The sequence below is a fragment of the Staurois parvus genome, unplaced genomic scaffold (genome assembly GCF_062004578.1).
Source record: "Staurois parvus isolate SC_StPar_1 unplaced genomic scaffold, SC_StPar_1.0 ptg000096l, whole genome shotgun sequence".
Taxonomy (NCBI): domain Eukaryota; kingdom Metazoa; phylum Chordata; class Amphibia; order Anura; family Ranidae; genus Staurois; species Staurois parvus.
In genome coordinates, this window is record NW_028317892.1 from 3,119,942 (window position 1) to 3,143,622 (window position 23,681).

At 42.3% G+C, this 23,681-nt stretch overlaps 1 protein-coding gene across 1 annotated transcript in view; it reads right to left on the minus strand.

The window, feature by feature from the left end:
- TM6SF2 (transmembrane 6 superfamily member 2) overlaps positions 1-23,681 on the minus strand; it is a 61,427-nt gene that overhangs the window by 34,466 nt on the left and 3,280 nt on the right. The window contains exons 2-3 of the mRNA XM_089670825.1: positions 6,989-7,092; positions 2,308-2,405 (exon numbers count right to left, since the gene is read on the minus strand). Coding sequence (XP_089526951.1) covers positions 2,308-2,405; positions 6,989-7,092 — 202 coding nt within the window. The remainder of the gene's footprint in view (positions 1-2,307; positions 2,406-6,988; positions 7,093-23,681) is intronic.

Sequence of the window (23,681 nt, forward strand, 5' to 3'; positions counted from 1 at the left end):
AGGGGATAGTGGCACAGGAGGAAGTGGCTGTGGGGGATGGAGTGGTAGGAGGAGTGGAGGAGATCGGCAGTTAGGTGAGGGTGGGGTAGGCTTCCCTGAAGTGATGGGTTTTCAGGGTGCGCCTAAAGGTGAGGAGGGTAGGTGACAGTCTGATGGATTGGAGTAGTGAGTTCCAGAGGATGGGGGAAGTCCTGGAGAAGTCCTACAGTCGGGCGTGGGAGGTGGAGACCAGGGAGCTAGAAAGTAGGAGGTCTTGTGAGGAGCAAAGATTATGGGTTGGGTGGTATTTGGGTATCAGGTCGGTGAGGTAGTTTGGGGCAGCGTTATGAATGGCTTTGTATGTCAGTGTTAGTTTGAATTTGATGCATTGGGCAATCGGGAGCCAGTGGAGGGAATAACAGAGGGGGGTGGCAGAAGAGGAGCGGTTGGTAAGGTGGAGGAGTCTGGCCGCTGAGTTCAGGATTGACTGAAGCGGGGATAGTCTGTGATGAGGTAGGCCGGTGAGGAGGGAGTTGCAGTAGTCCAGACGTGAGATGAGGGAGTGAACGAGTTGTTTAGTAGTGTCTGGGGTTAGGAACGTACGTATTTTGGAGATGTTACGGAGGTGGAGCCTGCATGAGCTTGCTAGCGATTGGACATGGGGTTGGAAGCACAGGTTTGAATCTAGAGTGACACCTAGGACTTTGGCTTGCGAGGTGGGACTGCTGGTGGCGTTGTTGGTTGTGATGGAGAGGGTGGGGGGGGGGGCGCGGGCTGGGGGGAAAATTAGGAGCTCTGTTTTTGAAAGCTTCAGTTTAAGGAAGTGGAGCGACATCCAGTCTGATATGTCGATCAGCAGGTGGGTGATACGAGCAGAGACTGAAGGGGTGAGTTGAGGGGTGGAGAGGTAAATTTACGTGTCATCGGCGTAGAGGTGATAGTTGAAGCTGTGGGAGTGTATCAGTTTGCCAAGGGAGGAGGTGTAGATGGAGAAGAGAAGGGGCTCGAGGACAGAGCCTTGGGGGACCCCAACAGAGAGGGGGAGAGAGGGGGAAGTGATAGCGTTATAGGTAATGCTGAAGGAGCGTTGAGAGAGATAGGAGGAAAGCCAGGAGAGAGCGGAGTCTCTGATGCCGAAGGAGTGGAGTTTATCTAGGAGGAGGGGGTGGTCAACTGTGTCGAAGGCCGGGAGAGGTCGAGGAGTAAGAGGACTGAGCAGTGGCCCTTAACTTTGGCAGTTAGAAGGTCATTAGTGATTTTGAGTAGGGCGGTTTCGGTGGAGTGTAGGGGACGGAAGCCAGACTGTAGTGGATCATAGTAACATTGTACTACTCTGGCGAAGTGATCAGGATTTTTGATTTTGATTTCTTATACCAGTCAATGTCACTGGTATAAGCAACCATTTTTACTGAATGAAATGGATTAATTTAATGTGTATTGTTGTGATTAGCTGTGATTGGCCACAGCTAAATCACATGGTATAGATGGGCTGCAATTGGCCATGTCTGTACCATGTGATCACTGTGAGCAATCATAGCTAGCAACACAATTGTACACAGTGAATGGTATAAATGAAAGCCATTCATTGTTTACAATTTTCATGTGATTTGCTGTGATTGGTCACAGTGATCACATGGTACGGACAGCAGCCCAGTACAGTGATCTGTCTTCGGCTGTGTCCAGTGGACACAGCCAGCGATAGATCATGCTGGAGCATGACCGCATTCTGGGAGGACGTCATATGATGTCCACCCTGAACAACGAAAATCACGCCCAGCCATCATTATAAAATAGGCTGGGCAGGAACTGGTTAACCAGTAAAATTCTTCACCTCATTTTGTAGAAATGGTTAAAATAAAAAGAGCTAAACTGGGTTCTTGCTACTAGTTACATCCAATGTACAAAAGGCTAATAGGAAAATATTTTGATCCAGTGAATTCATCCAGCTGCCCATACAGGAGAGGACAAAAAAGGAACCTTATTTTTCCTCCTGTGTGGCAAAAACTATAATCATTGTCCAGGAACTTTTAATCTGCCTTCTCTTGGACTAAAACTGCAGGTTACAAAGAACTGGGTAACTGTATACTGAATTACAGTTATTGACTGCTAATTCGCACCACAATTGGCCTGACAATCAGATATCAATAAAAAGAAAACAAGAGTTTGTGAAATCAATATCTCCAAAACCGTAAAATCTTGTCTGACGTTTTGGAAATGTAAAAAAGAAAAAAGGGTAACACATTTTACAGTCAAAATAATTTGAAACTTGGAAATTGAAACTCAGATACGTGTAATGACTGTGGACATTTTCAAACCAGTTATTCTTACCTCTTTCATGTAAAACTCCATAAATCCATTTATGTAGCCATCTTCTTCTAGCCATATTATTAAGTCAATAACACTTGTAAAGGAGAAAATCGCAAAAACTAAAAACAGTTAAAGAAAAGAAAAAGGGAAAAAAATCAAACGATCACAGAGATATTTTGTAAAGTAAATATATATCCAAGAAATTGCAATATGTTCAAGACAAGTGAAAAGCACACATATCGTTATTATTAAGGCCTTGTTCCACTAGTGCAATTTCGGATGTAACTGGAGTCTCACAGAATCACATTTTTTTCAATGGTGTCCGATAACATCAATGCGATTCAGTATGGAGCAATTTGGAAAAGGTACCTGTACTGCTTTGATGCGATTCCAGTATGATTTTGGTCCCATAGAAAATAAAAACCTTATCAAAGTTGCATCCAAGTAGCACTACATAATCGCACTGAAAGTCAGATCAAAATCATATTGCAGCAGTGTGAACCTAGCCTATAGGGCTATTAAAGTGGAACTTCACTCTCTCAATCACAATTAACTATTTTTAATCATAATGCTGCTAGCATTAGTAAATAGATAGGAAAGTATATCATATTTACTTGGTTTATTGCTTTTTCACATTTTTTTAGTTACTTCATAGTTTCCAGGCCTAGGTAAATGAGGTCATACACCCCAGGAGTCTTCAGGAGGGGAGGAGAGGTTTTCTCAGCTACGCACACCCTCATGCCTGAGCTAAGGGCAGATGGATTCCAGGAAGTAATTTCTACATGAATCATCTGTCCTTACTCAAGATGACCACGGCCAGAAAAGATAGGGGGTGTTTTTACTAAGTTATTTCTCACCAAAATAAAGCATGGAGACATGGATGGATGGGGAAGTTTGCTTTTAATATTAAAAATGAATGAATTACTGCTTTTGGTTTGTGGTATGCAGATACAATGTAGTTCCACTTTATTAGACATTAGGTGACATTAATAGACCCCTGAAATATCCTTAAAAAAGAACATGTAACCTGCCCATGCTGTCACATAGGGGGCTGGTTAGCCACCTTGTAATTCCAACAAAATTAAAAGAAATATAAAGAAAAGAAGTGTTAAAGACTGTCAGGGACCCCAGGCTTTACCGCAGTGCACAGGTCTGCGCACGCGCGGTATGCCGGGGCACACTAGCATGCGCATTAGGACCTGGGTGCCCGCAACAGCAACGGCGTTCGCGCACTCACGATCGCAGACGCGCACCTGGCACCAATGAGGGCGCCCTATTTAAACAGGCTATGTCTATGCTCAAGTTGCCGTATGGTCTTTACCTGTATCCTGTGTTTCCTGAGAGATTGCCTTGTTGCCGACCCTGCCTGACCCCAATTCGCTGTCTCCTGCTCTGGTCCCTGGCTTGTCCGACCATTCTCCTGCCTAATCCTGCATGTTTGATCTCCCGTTACGGAACCTGGCCTGTGACCTGTTTATTCTTCTGCCTGCCACTTGAACCATCCTGCCTCCACCGTTACTGACCTGGCCTGTCTGACTTCGCTCACTCTGCCTCCTCACATCAGGCTCTCACCTGCTATATACCACCGGCAAGTGCTTCTACCACAGCTGGCCGCGGCCCCTGGGTGCAACCAGCTGTGGTAGAAGCACTTGCCGGTGGTATATAGCAGGTGAGAGCTTGATGTGAGGAGGCAGAGTGAGCGAAGCCAGACAGGCCAGGTCGGTAATGGTGGAGGCAGGACGGTACAAGCGGCAGGCAGAAGAATAAACAGGTCACAGGCCTGGTTCGGTAACGGGAGATCAAACGTGCAGGATTAGGCAAGAGAATGGTCAGACAAGCCAGGGATCAGAGCAGGAGACAGTCAGCGAATCAGGGTCAGGCAGGGTCGGCAACAAGGCAAAAACACAGGATACAGGTAAAGACCATACGGCAACTTGAGCATAGACATAGCCTGTTTAAATAGGGCGCCCTCATTGGTGTTAGGTGTGCGTCCGCGAGTGTTCATGCGTGACCGCCGTTGCAGGCGCCCAGGTCCTAATGCCCACACGCTAGTGCGCCCCGGCATACCGCGCATGCACAGACCCGTGCGCCGCGGTAGAGCCTGGGGTCCCTGATAAAGACAGAAAAAAAAAAGTAAAAAAAAAAAAAAGTAAACACAACCCAGCTGCCCCTGCATACATGTATATACACACATAAGGCATACACTTTTATGTAAATAGCAATTGTGTAATAGGGCCATCATTCATGGTTAACTCTACAGTGACAACCTGTAAAATGTCCCCTATGGCCAATTTTGGGTTCTGCAGTCTTTCATGATTTTATGGGTATGACATGTCTGGCACTTATTTACTCACCACAACCCTTTCTTTTATATATAGCCAGGTGCTGGCTTTAAAATTATGCCATTCAGGGACATTTACAGATGTTTATATATGAGACTATGATTAATACTTTTTCCCCTTAGTGCACAGTACTGGGACTGCTATATCACTTCCTGTTAGTAGATTGGATTTAGTTGTTCTGACAGCAAAGGATCTTGGGATCTGTAGTACTATTGCCAATACATCCTGTATTCCTGATTGAACTACAACCAGAGAGCTGGGGAATGAAAGGAATGCTGAGAAAGCAGATATATTCTACAGCAAGGGACAGGCTTGCTCTCTTGGTGTGGTTTCAGAGCTGAAAACAGGGGGACTGTTGTTCTCCAGAGACTTATTGCTGGCCTAATGCTGCAGGACTCTGCACATCAACTCAGCACATCGGTGATGCTGATCGCCACAACAGGATCACATCAGATTCTCTGCATCAGGACTGTCACTGTCTGGTCTTCACACAGATATCTCTGCTAGCCGCGATAACAGGCCATCAAGTGTAAACTCTGCACTTCCCTGCAAACATCCTAGAGAATGGGCAAGAACTCTTGTTCATTGGAGGATACTATGCCCAGACGGATGACTATGATTAAGGCTTATTGCTGAAACGCGTAAGCCAGTTTTATCTGTATACTCTACTCTATGGAAAAAGGTAGTGTATATGGAAGGATGAGTTGCCTGCTCTTCACACCTTACTCTAAAAGTACTATCCATAAGACTGGTGAGTGGGCAAATGCCCAGCCTCTGTCATTACTCTAGAGACAATGCATGCAGACACCTTGACAACTCAGTTACCAGGAGACCTTTGCTTTGGGTAGTACCACAGCATATCTGTTTAACTTCATTGAATTATCAATATTCACTAATGCTTATGGGCCCTACCATTTCTAGCAGACGACAGCAGATACCACCATATCAGGAATTTTAAAAATCACAGGACTCAAGTTGCAATCTTTAGGTAAAGGAATCTTTTCTCTTCTAAGGTCACTGATATACAATTTAGGGTATTTATATCTATTTATGCCAGAGTACACATTTACATAATTCTCTGCATGCCCTGTTGTGGAGGTGGTGGCACAGAAGGAGCTGATAAGTCTTCCCCCTCTTGCTGCTGGTGTTGCAATTAAATAGTTGAAGCTTACTACTCATGACTATATAACTTGTTAAATGTTGCAAATTGATTATTCCTATTTTACCAGTGTTCTGCTTTTATGCGTTAACTGGGGTTATATATCCTAAACCCATTATTCATGTAGCTGGTCCAGTCATGTGAACAGTTCCAAACGGTGGCTTCAGAAGAGAGGAGAGACAGCCGACAACAGATACCCCATGGCAGGCATTTCAGCCGCTGTCAGCGATCTCTCCTCTACTCTGAAGCTAACTGCTGGGGAGATCACGGGACCAGACCAAAACACTCTGAGAATAGGTAAGTATAAGCATCTTCCTTTCACAGGGTATTTAGAATAGGATTTAGAAGATATTTACCGGAAAATTGACTGAAAAAAAATGTACAATTTCTGATCTGCATTGTCTAATGGCCAACCTGCTGATGGGTTGAACTGCCATTACCCACTGACCCATTTACTGACAATGAGCACACTTTGCAAGGGTTTGCAAAGTGTGATGTATCAGTTTTCCCTGGCATTATACTCCATCCTGGTTCAATAAATATAATGTGTAAAGGTAAAGCCATCGGCCTCAATTTACATACCAAGTATTTACTATAAAATGCAATGGTATAGAATACCTTCACAGTGATCAAATAAAATTTGTAAATCAATTAATTTTGTTTTCAAGAAATAACAATCACCAACTTTGGTGGGAGGGGCTGTCAGGCTTCTGTAAACTTCAGACCTTATTTCAAGAAGGTTATGTGAAATAACACATTCCTGGCATTCCTTTATACCATGCATTACCCTGCCTGCTGGCCACTAAAGTTTACACCATCCAGGGAACATGCGTGTCTAAAGGGAGCCAGGGATGTGTTCCTTCATATAATGCTTGGAAACAAAATGATTAGTGGTAGAAAAAGCTAATAGTTGTAAGAGACAGGCAACAACAGTACAAATCAGGAGAGGAAATTTGGTTGATAATTTAAGTTTTTTTTATCAGGAAAAGAAGGTGGAAACAAGACTTCTTTAACTTCAAAAGGGTTATATTGTAGAAATGCAAGTTTGCAGGGAATTGAGAGTAATTGCAAGTGTGGGGAAAATAAATAAGGCTGAAGTTCAGCTTTAAAATTCAAAGATAAAAATTAAAGTTATGGAATAAATGTTTTCAAATGTGCCTTGCAGTGCTACTGAATTTTATAGTAGTAATCTTCTACTTACCATAAAAGAGAGGATCCTGGGGAGGGTTTCCTTGTGAAAAGTAATATAATATAACCAGCAAAGAGAGAAGTACTAGAACTCCGAGAGCAGCTATAGCAACTGGGCTAAAATGATAAAACAACAGGTCACACAGAGGAACTTCTTCAGCATAAAGATACAAGACTACTTAAAATACTACATTCGGACTAGATAAACCTCTTTGTAAACTCAATGTACAGTTTTCAGTACACCAATGTACTAAAAACTGCTATGAAGCTGACCATACATGGATCAGTTATTTTGTTCAGCCAGTGGGCTGAACACAAAAAAAAAAAAAAAACTGAACCAAGTCCCCCATCCCCACATTCAAGATGGATGGAGGAATCCTCCCTGCTGCACTATTGTATTTTGACAGAGGTGGGACCCCTCTGCTGTCATAATACACAGACCAGCACAGCAAGCCATCTTCATTTACATTAAAAATAGAAATACAATGCAATTGCAAGACATGCACATTATACAATTAGGTCCGTATATATTTGGACACAGGCACAATTTTTTTTTTTTTTTCAGGTAATTACCAAAACATATTCAAGCTATAGTTATATAATGGATATGGGCTGAAAGTACATACTCCCAGGTTTAATTTGAGGGTATGTACTGTACATCCAAATTGGAGGAAGGGTTTAGGAATTACAGCTCTTAAGAATAGCCACCACCCTTTTTCAAGGAACTAAAAGTAATTGGACAATTGAATCAAAAGTTGTTTCATGGCCAGGTGTGGGATACTCCTTTGTTATTTCTTCATCACTTAAGCAGGTAAAAGGTCTGGAGTTGATTCTAAGGCTACGTTCACACTAGCCTTGTGTGCAGGCAGCAGAGAGGCGTTTGGGAAGCGTTTTTACCGCTTCCCAAACGCCTCTGCCAATTCTGCACATTACAGCACATGGTGCTGTTCTAACAGGAGCGTTTGCGTCGTGTCGCGTCGCGGCAAAACGGACGCCTCTGGTCGAGTCAGGAGGCTTTGAAGCCTCCTATTCTCGTCTATGGTGCCGCTCCGCAAACGCCCGGCCGGCGTTTGCGGTGCGGTTGCGACGCGGTTGCGGGGTGTTTGCGGAGCGGTAACACCACTCAAATGCATTATAGGCGTTTGTGGGGCGTTATTAACGCTCGGCAAACGCCTAGCAACCGCCGCTAAACCGCGCATGCGGCGTTTGCGGAGCGTTTGCCGAGCGTTAAAAACGCTCCGCAAACAACGGACCAACGCTTGCCAAACGCTATAGGGGCGTTTGGCAAGCGTTGGCAAAACAGCCTAGTGTGAACGAGCCCTAAGTGTTGTGTTTGCATTTGGAATCTATTGCTGTGAACCTACATCATGTGTTCAAAGGAGCTATCCATGCAAGTGAAACAGGCCATTGTAACACTTCAAAAACTAAACAAATCCATCAGAGAGCAGAATCATTAGAAGCGGTCAAATCAACAATTTTGTACATTCTGAGGAAGAAGAATGCACTGGTGAGCTCAGCAACATAAAAATGCATGGATGTCCTAGGAAGACAAAAGTGGTGGATGATTGCAGGATCCTCTCTATGGCAAAGAAAAACCCATTCACAACATCCAGACAAGCGAAGGGCACTCTCCAGGATTGTAAAAGTCTCGTACAATCAAGAGAAGACTTCACAAGAGCAAATACAGAGGGTTCACCACAAGGTGCAAACCATTCATAAGCCTGAATAGAAAAGACAGATTAGACTTTGCCAAAAACATCTAAAAAAGCCAGACCAGTTCTGAAAAAGCATTCTTTGGATGGATAAAACCAAGATTAATCTGTACCAGAATGACGGGAAAAAAAAAAAAAAAAGAAAAAAAAAAAAGTGGAGAAAGCTTGGAACAGCTCATGAGCCAAAGCACACAACGTCATCTGTAAAACATGTTGGAGGCAGTGTGATGGCATGGGCATGCATGGCTTCCAGTGGCACTGGGTCATTGGTGTTTATTGATGATGTGACAGAAGCAGCCGGATGAATGCTGCAGTGTTTAGCGATATACTGTCAGCCCAGATTCAGCCAAATGCAGCAAAGTTGATTGGACAGCACTTCACAGTACAGATGGTCAAGGATCCAAAACACACTGCAAAAGCAACCCAGGAGCTTTTAAAGGAGAACAAGTGGAATATTCTGCAATGGCTGAGTCAATCACCTGATCTCAACCAAATTGAGCATACATTTCACTTGCTGAAGGCAAAACTAAAAGGCAGAAAGACCCACAAACAAAGAACAACTGAAGACAGCTGCAGTTAGAGCCTGGCAAAGAATCAGAAAGGAGGAAACCCAATCTTTGGTAATGTCCATGGGTTCCAGACTTCAGGCAGTCATTGCCAGTAAAGGATTCTCAACAAAATATTAAAAATGAACATTTTATTTATTATTATATTCATTTGTCCAATTTTATTTGAGCCCCTGAAAATTTGTACTTGATATTTATGTTCAACCCCTTCATTCATTTGGATTGTTTTGTTTTAATTTACTCCTGTGGCATACAGAGCCAAAAGTATGAAAATTGTGCCTGTGTCAAAATACACACACACACACAAAAGTAGACTCTGTTTAGTTCCCCACCCAGCTCAGTGCTGCCCACTAGATGCTATACTTACCTTTAACCCCAATCCAGGAATCTGTTCAAGTTCAAACAAGTTCAAACCGAGCATCAGAATGGGGAAGAAAGGGGATTTATGTGACTTTGAACGTAGCATGGTTGTAGGTGCCAGACAGGCTGGTCTGAGTATTTCAAAAACTGCGGATCCACTGACATTTTCTCGCACAATCATCTCTAGGGTTTATGGAGAATGGTCCGAAAAAGAGAATATATCCAGTGAGCAGCTGTTGTGTGGATGAAAATGCCTGGTTGATGTTAGAGGAGAATGGTCAGACTGGTTGCTGCGACATTCAGATGGCAGGGTCAGAATATGGTGTAAACAACATGAAAGCATGGATCCATCCTGCTTTGTATCAATGGTTCAGGCTGGTGGTGGTGGTGTAAAATGGTGTGGGGGATATTTTCTTGGCACTAGCAAGGCATACCTAATAAAGTGGCCAGTGTGTGTAATATATATATATATATATATATATATATATATATATATACACACACACACACACACATACATACACACAGACACACATATACTTCAGTTCAAATGAGCTGATTTCCAGAAATAGAATTTGTCATTTTTGGACTAATTTCAGGTTTAGGCAGCTAAATGTTTTCAGCCAACTTTTTTTTTTTTAACAGTTAATGCTTATTGAGTTTTGTACAAATAACTCAACAAACAAACAGTAGTGGGAGATAGACTAGATACTCATTCAAGAGAGATAAGAGTGGGTTAGAATAGATGTATGGGGGGGATACATATGTATGGGGAGGAAAAACAGAGTAAGAAGTGGGGGTACAGCACAAAATCCCAGATACCCACTTGAGACCCAATAAATTGAACACAGTGCAATGGCTATAGGGCAGTAGCAGTAATATACAGAACTGCTCTCATTTACAACATCAGATCTCTCACATTCACCCATGCCACCCAGAGTGTAATGATTATATTGGGCCAGTTATGTCCCAGGTACGCGAGTTTAAAAAAAAATAGTAATACTGCTTTGATCATGGATCTCCAATGCTATAGTGTAGGGGGTCAGATAGCTTCCACGAAGAAAAAAATGTCTTCAGCTTTAACAATTAAATTGTGCAAAAGAAGTATCCCCTTAGCCCTTTTATAACCAAGCATCTGAAGTACAATTAGCCACTGCAGGTTTGTGCCTATAGGCAGCAGAAGCAGTAGATGCCATTCATTAGAAAGCCAGTAATACAGCTTCTGTTAATTAAATAAGATTTATTAATTGGGGGGGGCGGTCAGTCAGAACTTTCAATCATCCAGCACTCATAGATCCTGTTTAATTCATTAAAGCTGTAGTACTGGTAATGCTTTAAAGTCTTTACAAAAGCTCGTTAAATCTTAATTAAAGCTTGCAAATACTTTTTAAAATGTTTCTCTTTCACGTGCTGGTAACATAAAAGGTCTAAAAATGAACATCAAACTGAACGCTGCCTGCAATGTACAAGGAAATACCCAAGCATCTATACTCCCAATTTGGAATCCACTGTGCCAATTACAATTGCCCATACTAGACTGAAGGTGAGAGGATACCAAATAGACCAAGTCGTCAATTTTTGACTGTGGAAGGGACCCAAGTGCCCAAAGGTAATGTGCAAAAGTTAAGCAGATGGTGTACCTTATTGGTACTGACTGAAGAACAGTAGTGTAGAAAGGCCACCATGCTAGCAACTAAGCTACCAGGCAGTCCCTCATAGCAAGTCTTCAACTAGTGCAGCAAAACCCATTAGTCGGTAAATACATCAGCTTTTGAAATTTCTGTAATTTCAGAACAGAAGGCAAATTGGATTCAAGTTCTGTAAAACTGATGCAACTCATGGGATCATCCAGATAATGAAAAAGTCCTAATTTGGACCCTATTACCGCTGATAAAAGCCAAACAGGAAGGTGTTATCTGCCAGACAGTTTCAATAATGACAAGGATATATTTCAGACTGTGTCTGAGATCAAAGTATACATATGGCAGTAATTAGTCATTCCCTTGCAACTGAAATGCAAAATAATTTGTGTCAATTTGACTTAAAGTAAACATATTTTTAAAGGGGAGCTTCCAACATTTACTCATGAACTAAGTTTATCATAATGTATCACATTACTGGACATCTCACAGAAAGAATGCTTGCTAAAGCAGCAGAAAAACAGGGGTCACTAAATCTTTCATAGACTATAACGTCTACTGTACAGGAAACGCTACTATTGATAACAGAAGCTTACTTCTTTCATGCACAGTACATGAATACGTTTCTAAAGATATAATGGACAGTATGGTGGATAAAGCCTAGTAGACAAGATCAGAAAATTGTACAAAAAAAAACACATTTGAAGCAATCATACGATAATCTGATGGTTGCTACACAGCTTCCGTACGAAATTATTTGAAGGGACAAGCACGAACATTTTTCTCATACGATACCAGATCATATGATTTTTGTACATACAAAAATACAATACAAATACATTACATCACTTCCAAGTTTTTATTCTGTCATACAAGAATTTTTGTAACTTTAGTAACCTCTTTACTTTAAAAATGAGACTAGCATGCAAAAAAAAAGAATGAACAATCATTTGTCTGATATCTCATCACGTGTACAGGGCTTAAATGGTTAGCACTCGTCTTGCTGCTTTGGAGTAGTATAATAGATTACCATCAGGATCTGCAAACTGTTTTTTTTATTGTTCCTACTCACATACATAGGTAAGATTCTCTTCCACAATTTAAAACATACATAATAAAACTGCCCTTTACCTGAATTAGATACTCCACAATGGTTGGTTCCATGAATGAAGAGGGTTGTGTGGTAAAGTGGAGCTTTAATAAGAAAATGAAGTCCTGCTAGACCATTTTATGCTGGCCCCTTTTGCAGATATAATCAAGCAAAACATTAAAAATAAAATAGAGAGGACTGATCTGCTGACAGCCTAAAGATTTACTACTGCTCAGAGGCTCTGGGCTTCAGCAAAATGGCAGCTTCCAACAAGAAGAAACAGGAGCAATGCTGGAGGCAATTTACAGCACACACTAATCTTGGTAGCATAAATATTAATGTGGAATGTATGTTCCTTGCTAAAGAACATTATTTTTTATCAAGTTGTTATGGGTAAAAGTTCCACTTTAAGCCAGCAACCTAAGCTGTAATATACCATAAACATCGAATCTGCTCCTTTAAGACCAGTAGAACAGGATGGTCCTATGAAAAGATCTGTGGTCATGTCAAGGCCGCTTTATTTTCCCACTACACCATGCTTGTTTTACATGTTTGTGATACAAAACATTCTAACATCTTTTCACAAATTGGGAAATGGAATATAAGAAACTAAAGCTCACCAAATGCAGATTGAATTTCAGCTAATTCATGGTGAATCAGCCAAAATACATTCCATTTGTGGCCCTCTCAGCACCACCCGGCTTAACAAAAGTTGATTTTCAATTGACATTTGTTGATGGATCCGGGGAGAAAAGTCTCAACCAAACAGCACCTGCTTTCAATCAGATGCATGCTGCTGTCAGCTGTCCAAATACAATAGCCAGCAGAGGAGATTTGTCCATCTGTACTGATAAAGAGTAACTTCTCTCATTTAGCCCGCAGGGCTGAACAAGGGAAGTGTTAACATGGATGGGAGAGAGCAGCAAGCATCTAGAATAAAAGTTGGTTGGCACAAAAAAAGGGATATAGTCAAATCACCAAAGTATGTATGCTATATTAAGAAAATTAATTTCTATGGATTATTATATGTAATCTAAGGGATAAATTAATGTTCTAAAACACACTGAATAACAACTCTCCTATCAAATAATGATGTCAGAAATCACTATTCCTTTTCATCGATTAGGGTTTTCCATTTCCAATCAGTTTCAGCTGATTTGGTAGTAACAAAATTAAAAACAGGTGCACTAGATGGGTAACAATGAGACGACCCCCAAAACAGAAATGGTTTTACAAGTGGAGGGCAATGACATTTTCCATACTCATCTTTTCTGACAGTTTTTCACTCTTTTTGCATTTGGCTAGGGTCAGTGTCACTACTGGCAGCATGAGGCAATACCTGGACCCTACAGATGGTGCACAGGCAGTCTAACTCCTCCAGGATGGCACATCAATATGTGCTATTGCCAGAAGGTTTGCTGTGTCCCCCAGCACAGTCTCAGGAGCCTGGAGGAGATTCCAGGAGGCAGGCAGTTTCTCTAGCAGAGCTGGATAGGGCCATAGAAGGTCCTAAGCCCATCAGCAGGACCGGTATCTGCTCCTTTGTGCAAGGAGGAACAGGATGAGCACTGCAGAGCCCTACAAAATGACCTCCAGCAGGCCACTGGTGTGAATATCTCTGACTAAACAATCAGAAACAGATTTCATAAGGGTGGTCTGAGGGCCCGACATGATCTAGTGGGCCCTGTGCTCACTGCTCGGCACCATAGAGCTCAATTGGCATTGAACACCAGAATTGGCAGGTCCGCCACTGGCACTCTGTGCTTTTCACAGATGAGAGCAGGTTCACCCTGAGCATGTGACAGACGTGAAAGTGTCTGGAGAAGCCATGCAGAACATTGTTCAGCATGACTGTTTTGGTGGTGGGTCAGTGATGGTTTAGGGAGGCATATTTATGGAGGGACACACAGACCTCTAAAGGCTAGACAATGGCACCCTGACTGCCATTAGGTATCGGGATGAAATCCTTGGACCCATTTTCAGACCCTAAGGCTGGTGCAGTGGGTCCTGGGTTCCTTCTGGTGCACGATAATGCTCGGCCTCATGTGACGAGAGTATGCAGGAAGTTCCTGGAGGATGAAGGAATTGATACCATTGAATGGCCCCCATGCTTGCCTGCACTAAATCCAATAGAACACCTCTGGGTTATGTTCTGGTCCATTCGACGCCGTCAGGTTGCACCTCAGACTGTCCAGGAGTTCAGTGATGCCCTGGCCCAGATCTGGGAGGAAATACCCCAGGACACTGTCCGTCATCTCATTAGGAGTATACCCCAACCTTGTCAGGCATGCATACAAGCACATAGGGGCCATACAAACTACTGAGTACCATTTTGAGTTTCTGCAATGAAATTTCAGCAAAATGGACTAGCCTACTGCATCATTTTTTCACCTTGATTTTTGTGGTGTATTTGAATTCCGTCCTCTGTAGGTTGGTAATTTTCATCAAACGTTGGGACATCCTTACTTTCCAGACACATTACCCAGTCCATATCAGTATAGATATCCAGCATGATATTTTTCCCCATTGAGATCTGATGTGCTTTCAAAGTGTTCCTTTAATTTTTTTGAGTAGTGAATACACACACACGAAAAAAAATCCATGCATCTATATCAACACAACACTTTAAAATCTATAGTCAATAAAAATAATTATAAGCTGAACAGAGATGTAAAATTTATACATAAGTATATGCAACTGTAATGTTCAATCAATACAGTAAGAAAACTAATGCGTTACAAGTTTCAATCTCCTTCAGGGGCATGAATTGAATATTAGGGAGAGATACATGTCCGCAGCCTACACTATTGCTTTAAAAAAGGCAACCCAGTCAGTGAAGTCACATGATGTTCAGTCCCGAAAAGGGACATGTTTTGACTATTAACAATTTGGCAGATTGGCACATAGGATAGGCTCACCTTATACCAGGGGTGCTCAACCTGTGGCCCACGGAGCCCTTGGATGTGACCCTTGACCTCAAACCAGGGAAGCACATGCCAAGGGTCGGTAACCCATTGATCTCGATCTGGGCTTTCAGAAAGTGCACCACACCCACAAGATATATTAGAAGTCTATGGAAAAGCACAGCTAGCCTGCAGGAAAGCCGCAGGTGCACTGCACTGCACCCTTGGTGCGAGTAAACTTCAGCGCATCAGTGTGAAAGCAGCATTATAGAGGGCTCCGGACAGTACAGGTTCATTTACATTTGTGGCTGGAGGATGGGGGGTTGGTAAAATCCTATTGTTGAGATGTGTGTGTGAGTGTTTTACCACCCTCCAACCATTGATGTAATTTCAGGTCATGAGGCCTGTGCAGCCCCCCTGTCACATTCAGCTTTACACTTGGAGAGGAGGGGTGGCAGGGGCAGTATATACAGGAACCGATCCTCTCCATTTTCCTCCTGAAAGCCGGCTTCTCCTCTCCCTCTAGCCGGCATTCAGCGGCTACAGGAGGAAAACGTTCATTATGACATTCAAAATAATAAAATCGGAATTCTGAACCATTTTTTTTCATTGTGGCCCATGACTGTTTACCAAGTCATTTAAGTGGCCCTTGCACTTCAAAAGGTTGGGCATCCCTGCCTTACATTCACAATAACATTATTGTAGATTTTTATTTCTGTCTGTGAAACCCTGTTTGGGAAATTTTCTCTCACTTTCTGTCCCTGTGAACCCCTTACAAAAAAATGGGGTTTGAAGAGGTCACCAGCACAGGAAGGCATGAATAGCAATAAAAATATTGCCAGAGCATCTGACCCTTCCACTACTGAACATATCTTGTCCATGTCTTCATTGGAGACATTTCCCATCATTTGTCATTTATCCTGACAGAAAAGAGGGGACATCTTCCTCAGTTCCTAAATATGGACACAATCATAAATATAAGGATGAAATAAGCTCTAGTCCTCCCCCACTGTATTCAAAATAAAATTATTTTGTCTGCAGTTGAGTTGTATTAACAATATGGCAATATATGGACAGGGATGGTTTTACAGATCATTTTCAATAGAATACCCTTTTCAAATTACTTATATGATAGTGGCAGATAATATATAAACAATGCTTTCAAGTACATAGAGTCTACAGGAAATATTGCATATATTTCATTGTTGGAAATTAATCTTTAAAGTGGTTGTAAACCTCAGACATGAAATACGAACAAAGCATGTCCTTCTATAGTGTATACTTGTCTCTATCCAGAGCACCAAGTGTCATTTCTGTCTGCTGCTTCGCTTCTCTGTTTTCAGCATGAGTCATCTCTGACAAGTTTTTCTGACACCAAGAGAAATATGGTGATGGGTAGTGAGCTCCAGCAGATTGACAGACTCATCTCTGTTCTTGTGAGCTGTGTGGAAGAGGGTGTGTCTCTTCCCTCCAATCAGCTCTCAGAGCTCTCCTCACTGAGCTCTGCAGTGTGTAATTTCAGCTCTCCAACCCCTTTTTTCTGAACTCTCAGAAAGCTGTATAAATTCTGGACTTCTGGATGGTTGCAGAGAATCAAAAACTTCAAATAAACAGGTACAACTTATGTAGGAGGATGTGTCATCTCTGTGTATCACCTGAGGTCAGTCACTTCACTGGGTATATACTGTATAAGGGTTTACAACCACTTTAACTGAGAGGCTGCCATTGCTGATCAGAAAAAGTCTGAAGTCTTATAAAGCTGACTTACTATGAAGAATACTAAAGTATGGAACGTTTTTAGGAACCCTATGTAATCTGGGCCCCCGGTCAGCTGTCTGTTATTCCCTATTTATACTTCCCGAATGGTGTTATATTTTGCTAACACCAGTTTGGTATTATTCTCTACTTGACACCAGAAAATAGCATTATGCGCTTTGGCAGTCACCAGGAACTAATAAAGGACTGCCATAACCCTAGCATATAATAAGGCACAGGGATGGAGTTTAGCTTATCAGCTCATAAAAACCCTCCATTCAGCAGCCTAAATAGGATTTCTGTATATAGATTATTTGAGGAATGCAGACCGAGATAAATATTTTTCCTGGAATTAAAAAACACTCTTTACAATAAAGAACAGTTGGCAACCCTAAGATACCAACTTCCTAAGTAATAAAGGCTGCACTGAGGCCCTATATTCATATTCCCCTTTGGCCCTGCAGAGAATCAGATGTCAGATTAAATTGATAGCAAGCACATTAATGCCTACATTCATAAATTCCACCTATTTGTACAAGGTATAATGGAGGCAGCGGGTAAATGGATTTGTAAGAACTGAACATGACCTGGAACCCACCTGAAACAGATGTTAATAACAATTTATGTATAATTGGCACTGACTAATACCTATCTTTACAGCTACTATATAATATCATTTTTCTCTAAAATGTGAGTTATTAAAAACTTATGCTGGGAAACCAGCTCTTTACCAGGAACCTGTACTTTAGATCAGTACATCATATCTTCAAATGTTTTATTCAAGAGACCTCATGCCACTGTTCAAAAATATTATATGGGACACTTACTAATGTTCAATTTAAAGCTGGAATTCAATTTTTTAACGACACCCGTCATAAGAGAAACACAGAGGCTTCCATTGTTCTTTTTGCTAGTTGCCTGGCTACTATGCCAATGCTCTGGTTTCAATACCTTCAAAGTCTCTGGCCCAGGGATTTCTTCTTCAACAAACAGCTGCAATATCAGACATGAACATGTTCTAAAACTACTTGGTTTTCCTCAAAGTAGTAGCTAACCTACTTACTGCACAGTAAACTGGTGTTACACCTCTCTTGGTTGCCTGGGACTGCTTCCCTACTTCCTGGTTCAGACCTTCAGTACACTGGGCCTTCAGTACACTGGGGGCATTGGCCTCTCTTTTTCTAATCTGCATGGGCTGTAGGCAGAGGAGGAAAAGGGGCCAATAGACTCCTGATGCCTCTATCAAGAGAACCTGTCACCAACAGTGTACAAGCACATGGGGGCTTGCCAGATCCCGTAATATTAAGGGCTCATAATCATTGACAATAAGAACCACAACATACCCAGGTGTTTACAATCAGCCACAGTCAGGAAGCCTGTTCTCCTGGGCACTTCAGTACTGTGCACTCTCACCCCCTTCCTGCCCAGGCCAATTTTCAGCTCTGTCACACTTTGAATGACAAGTGTGCGGTCATGCAACATTGTACCCAAATTACATTTTTATCTTTTTTTTTTTTTTTTTTTTAAGACAGATAGAGATTTCTTTTGGTGGTATTTAATCATCATTGGGGTTTTTATTTGCTGTTTTTCTCTATAAAAATTTTCAAATACGTTTTTTTCTTCACTGATGTGCGCTGATGAGGCTGTGCACTGCCAGGCACTGATAGGTTGCACTGATGAGGCTACACTGATCAGCAATGATGGGGCTGCACTGATTATCAGTGTAAATGTCCCCTGTCACAGGAAAGCCGGTCATTGGCTTTCCTTTCTTCAGACAGTGACAGCGCTGAGGAAAGGAAATGCCAATAACCAACATTTGTTTATATGTTGTGAAAACTCGCTTCTATGGTAGAGCTTTTCTTTTTAAGAGCACACAGCAACTTGCTTCTTTTTAAGGGCCTTTTTGCCCAATTTTATTTACAAGAAAAAGTTCCATAAAGGCTTCCCATGCAGGGGTATCCACCATCAAACAAATTAAACAACATTCAGCCTTCTGGCTCTCTCAAGGATACCGCTTTATGTCTGTCTCCTACAGATTTCTTCCAAAAGGTTGTTTTTGCACACAGCAAACCTCTAGCACACAGCTAGTCTGGCTTCAACCTCTCCTTGGTGAAGCCCTCCCGACTCGAAGGCAGAGACCTCCTGTCTGACAGGGTGGAGCCCTCCTGACTCCTGTCTGACAGGGTGGAGCCCTCCTGACTCCTGTCTGACAGGGTGGGGCCCAGAATCATGGCCTGGCCTCCACAAAAAGGCCTGCACATACCTGTGCAATCAGCGCGCTGGCTGCTCTCAAAACATGGACCCAGGATTGGAGATTTCATCCCTCCCAAATCTCTTAGAAATCTCCAGGGTACAGGTCCCAAAACAGGCTTTACAAACCAAAGAGGAAACTGATAAACCAGTTTCCTCTGCATTATCAGAACTGCCTGGAGCCCCTCAACCTGTATGGTTGAGAATCCTGGGTCACCACCACGATTTCCACCGTGGCAGGATACCGCACTGCCACAATGTGTTCAGATGTTATTGGGAACAGCTGATCACATGGTAAAGAGCTAACATCATTGGCTCTTTACCAGGGGCGGACTGACTATTTGGAAACTCAGGCACTGCCCGGGGTCAGTAGGGGGCCCCATGAGATGCCCCTGGTACCATTTCATAGGCTTTTTTTAGTTTGGGCAAGGACTCAGGGGCCCCATGATCCACTATTGCCCGGGGACCCCATGAGTTGTCAGTCCGCCCCTGCTCTTTACCCTGATCAGTGATGTGTTGTGTCCAAGGGACACAGCTCACCACCGATCGCCACGCACAAGTGGCATGACTAGGAGGACATCATATGACGTCCACCCGCAGGGATGAAAGGCCCACCCGGCTGTCAATCTGCTGTAGGCTGGGTGGGTGGGAACCGGATAATGGCAGGCCAATGCTGTTTGTGGCAGTTGGCATGTAATTACACATGGACAGATTAGCTGCACCTAGGGACTGATGTGAGCCCCTCTATGCAAACTGTCTGCAACCCTACTGGCAGGTTGAATTGCACAGGCTTCTTGTCTGGGGCTGACTGGAAGCACCTGTCTGTACGTGCCACAAAAATACTCTTATCTAGGCAGCATATGTCCTAATCGGCCATGTGCATTAGTCTTAATATGTTAAAAAAAAAAAAATAAAACTTTTTGTTTATAGAATTACTAAAAAACTGGATTTTTTTTGTTACTCGCTGTAAAATCTCTTTCTCTGAGTTAATTGACGGACACGGCTTCTCTTCAATCTTGACCATAAGGGTTAATATCGCCACCTACGGGAGTTGGACACAAGGCAAAAAAAGAACAGCACCACCTATGGGCAGTCCTAGCTGGTAAAAAACACCTCTCTGCTATAAGCAAGCCAGTTAGTCACAAAGCAGTACAACAAAAAAGCCCAAAAGAGGGGTGAGTATTGTGGATTTTATGGTGCGTAACAAAAAAATCCCATTTTCTCTTACATTCAGCTTCTCTTTATTCTTGATCACAGCAACATCCCAAAGCAGTGAGAGGTGGGAGCAAAAACAGGAATAACACAAAGGCAAAACAGGTAGTCTACTGAAAGAAACTCCCTAACTTGGGAAACCAGGAAACTCAAACAGCCACCTGCAAAAAAAAAAAAAAAAAAAACTTGAAGCTAAAAGAAGCATTTAAAGATGCAAACATATCTCTGTGTCCCAATGGATGTCTACCGATCCATTGGGACACAGTGGCAGAGGAGGCTGCCAGACCTTTCCTTGGGACATCTGAGAGCAAAAAAGGAGATTCCAACCTCTGGAAGGAAGCCGTAGCAGACAAATATACACAAACCTCCGAGATGACATCCAAGGAGTGCAATGCCCCCTAGAGTGTGAAGGCCGTGGACATATATGCCTATAGAAGAGAGCGGTTTATACCAGTTAGGACTGCCCATAGGCAGTTCTGTGTTCTTTTTGTACCTAGTGTCCTACTCCACGAAAGGGCCCTTAGAGTCACTCTCTCTAACTGTCCTGATCACTAATGTCTCCAGGAATGAAAGTGAAGGTAAATCCAAAGTTTTAAGATGCCACCAGAACAAGAATAGCAGTGAAATCCTTCAGTAAGGACACTGGTGTCTGTGACAACAGGATTTCCCTTATATTGGAAAGATTTGCTATCACCTCCTGTTGAGTTTACAGAGCAGAAAAGGACATTTTTGGCAACACAGTGCACCACAGCATACAGAGTGTGTTCCTGTGTCATAATGGGCAGCAGCACAGTGGCTTAGAGATTTGCACTAGAATCCTAGGCTCAAGTTCAAGGTCAAGATGCTACCTGCATGGAGTTTGCATATTGTCCCTGTGTTGGCGTGGGTTTCTTCTGGTTACTCCTCACACTCCAAAGACATGCTATTAAGTTAAAGCCTAAGTTTTTACAAAACATTTTTAACCACTTGCCCTTCAGAGGATTTACACCCCATCCTTAGCAGGCCATTATTTTCGATATGGTGCTACAATACTTTAATTGACAATTGTGCGATCATGCAACACTGCACCCAAATTAAATTTATGTCCTTTTTTCCCACAAATGGAGCTTTCTTTTTGTGGAGTTTGATCGCCTCTGCATTTTTTATACTATAAACAAAAAAAGACTGAAAATTTTGAGAAAAAAACCAATATTTGACTTTTTGCTATTAAAAATTTCCAGTAAAATAAATGTAAAAAAATCAAATTTCGTCATAAATTTAGGCCAAAATGTATTTTGCTACATGTCTTTGCTAAAAAAAATCCTGATATGTGCCAATTAATTGGTTTACGTGAAAGTTATAGCATCTACAAATGGTGGTATATATATTGGAATGTTTTGGGTTTTTTTATATATACTAGTAATGGCAGAAATCAGCGACTTATAGCAGGACTGCAGCAGGCATTCTGACACTGGGGGGAACTGACTGTCACTGACATCCCCAGTGACACTAATACAGTGATCAGTGCTAATAAAAAGCACTGACATTGTACTAATGACACTGGGCAGGAAGGGATTAACATCTGGGGCGATCAAAGGGTTAACTGTGTGCTGTTTTACTATTTGTTGTGTGTGTGTTTTACTATGTAAGCACATTGCTTTGTATTGCTCTGCCATGCAGATCAAAATAAAAGCAATGTGCTAGAGCTGACAGGGGAAAGATCTGTACTATTTACATACAGACCTCTCCTCAGTCAGTGACCGCCGGGTGACGGTGGAGAATCACCGGCTAGGACCCAGTGGTTAACAGCTGAAGCCGCCAATGGTGGCGTGGGTAGTGTGTGTGCACACCCTACCCGGAAATGCAAAATCATATATTTTATATATATATATATATATATATATATATATATATATATATATATATATATATATATATATATATACACACACACACACACACACACACACACACATATACACACACATATTTATATATATACACACACACACACACTTACATACACACATGATTTTGCGCAGCCCTGACGCCCTGTAGCAGTGTTTCTGCTATAAGGCGGTGGGCAAGCGGGTAAAAAAAATCAGCACAAGGGACAGTACTGACAATCAATGCAAAGTGTCCCTTGTGCTGCTGGCTGCAGACTGAGTTGAATTCCTGTTTCCTCTGACCACCCCACCGTTCTAGTTTAAATCTTCGGGTGCCACAGGGGTTAATATAAGCTAAGGGACCTGTCATGCTCCCAACTTTGTGAGAACAGTTTGGGGATGGTTCCTTCCTGTTCCAACATGACTGCGCACCAGTGCACAAAGCAAGGTCCATAAAGAAATGGAGGGGCGAGTTTGGGGTGGAGGAACTTGACTGGCCTGCACAGAGTCCTGACCTCAACCCGATAGAACACCTTTGGGACGAATTAGAACAGAGACTGCGAGGCAGGCCTTCTTGTCCGACATCAGTGCTTGACCTCACAAATGTGCTTCTGGAAGAATGGTCAACCATTCCCATAGACACACTCCTAAACCTTGTGGACAGCCTTCCCAGAAGAGTTGAAGCTGTTATAGCTGCAAAGGGTGGGCCAACTCAATATTGAACTGTACGGACTAAGACTGGGATGCCATTGAAGTTCATGTACGTGTAAAGGCAGGCGTCCCAATACTTTGGCAATGTAGTATATTTTTTTTTTTTTTGGAGTAGATTTTTCTGTCCATACAGTACTATATAAAGCAATGGAACAGATTTCACTAGTACTCCTGACAGTAATCCATACAGTACTATATACATCAATGGAGCAGATCTTACTAGCTCTCCTAACAGTAGTCCATACAGTTCTATATAAATCAAGGCACATATTAAAAAGAATGACAGAATGGAATGCCCATAGAGAATAATGGACCAGAAGGGAATGCCCATAGAGAATAATGGACCAGAAGGGAATGCCCATAGAGAATAATGGACCAGAAGGGAATGCCCATAGAGATTAATGAAACAGAAGGGAATGCCCATAGAGATTAATGAAACAGAAGGGAATGCCCATGGAGAATAATGGACCAGAAGGGAATGCCCATAGAGATTAATGAAACAGAAGGGAATGCCCATGGAGAATAATGGAGTCAGAACCTTTAGACATACAGTATCACATAAATCCTTAGCAGGCATACTCTCCAAATTCAGTGATGATGTTTAAAATTGAGATTAGGTGGGATTGTTACTGTTTTCTATGA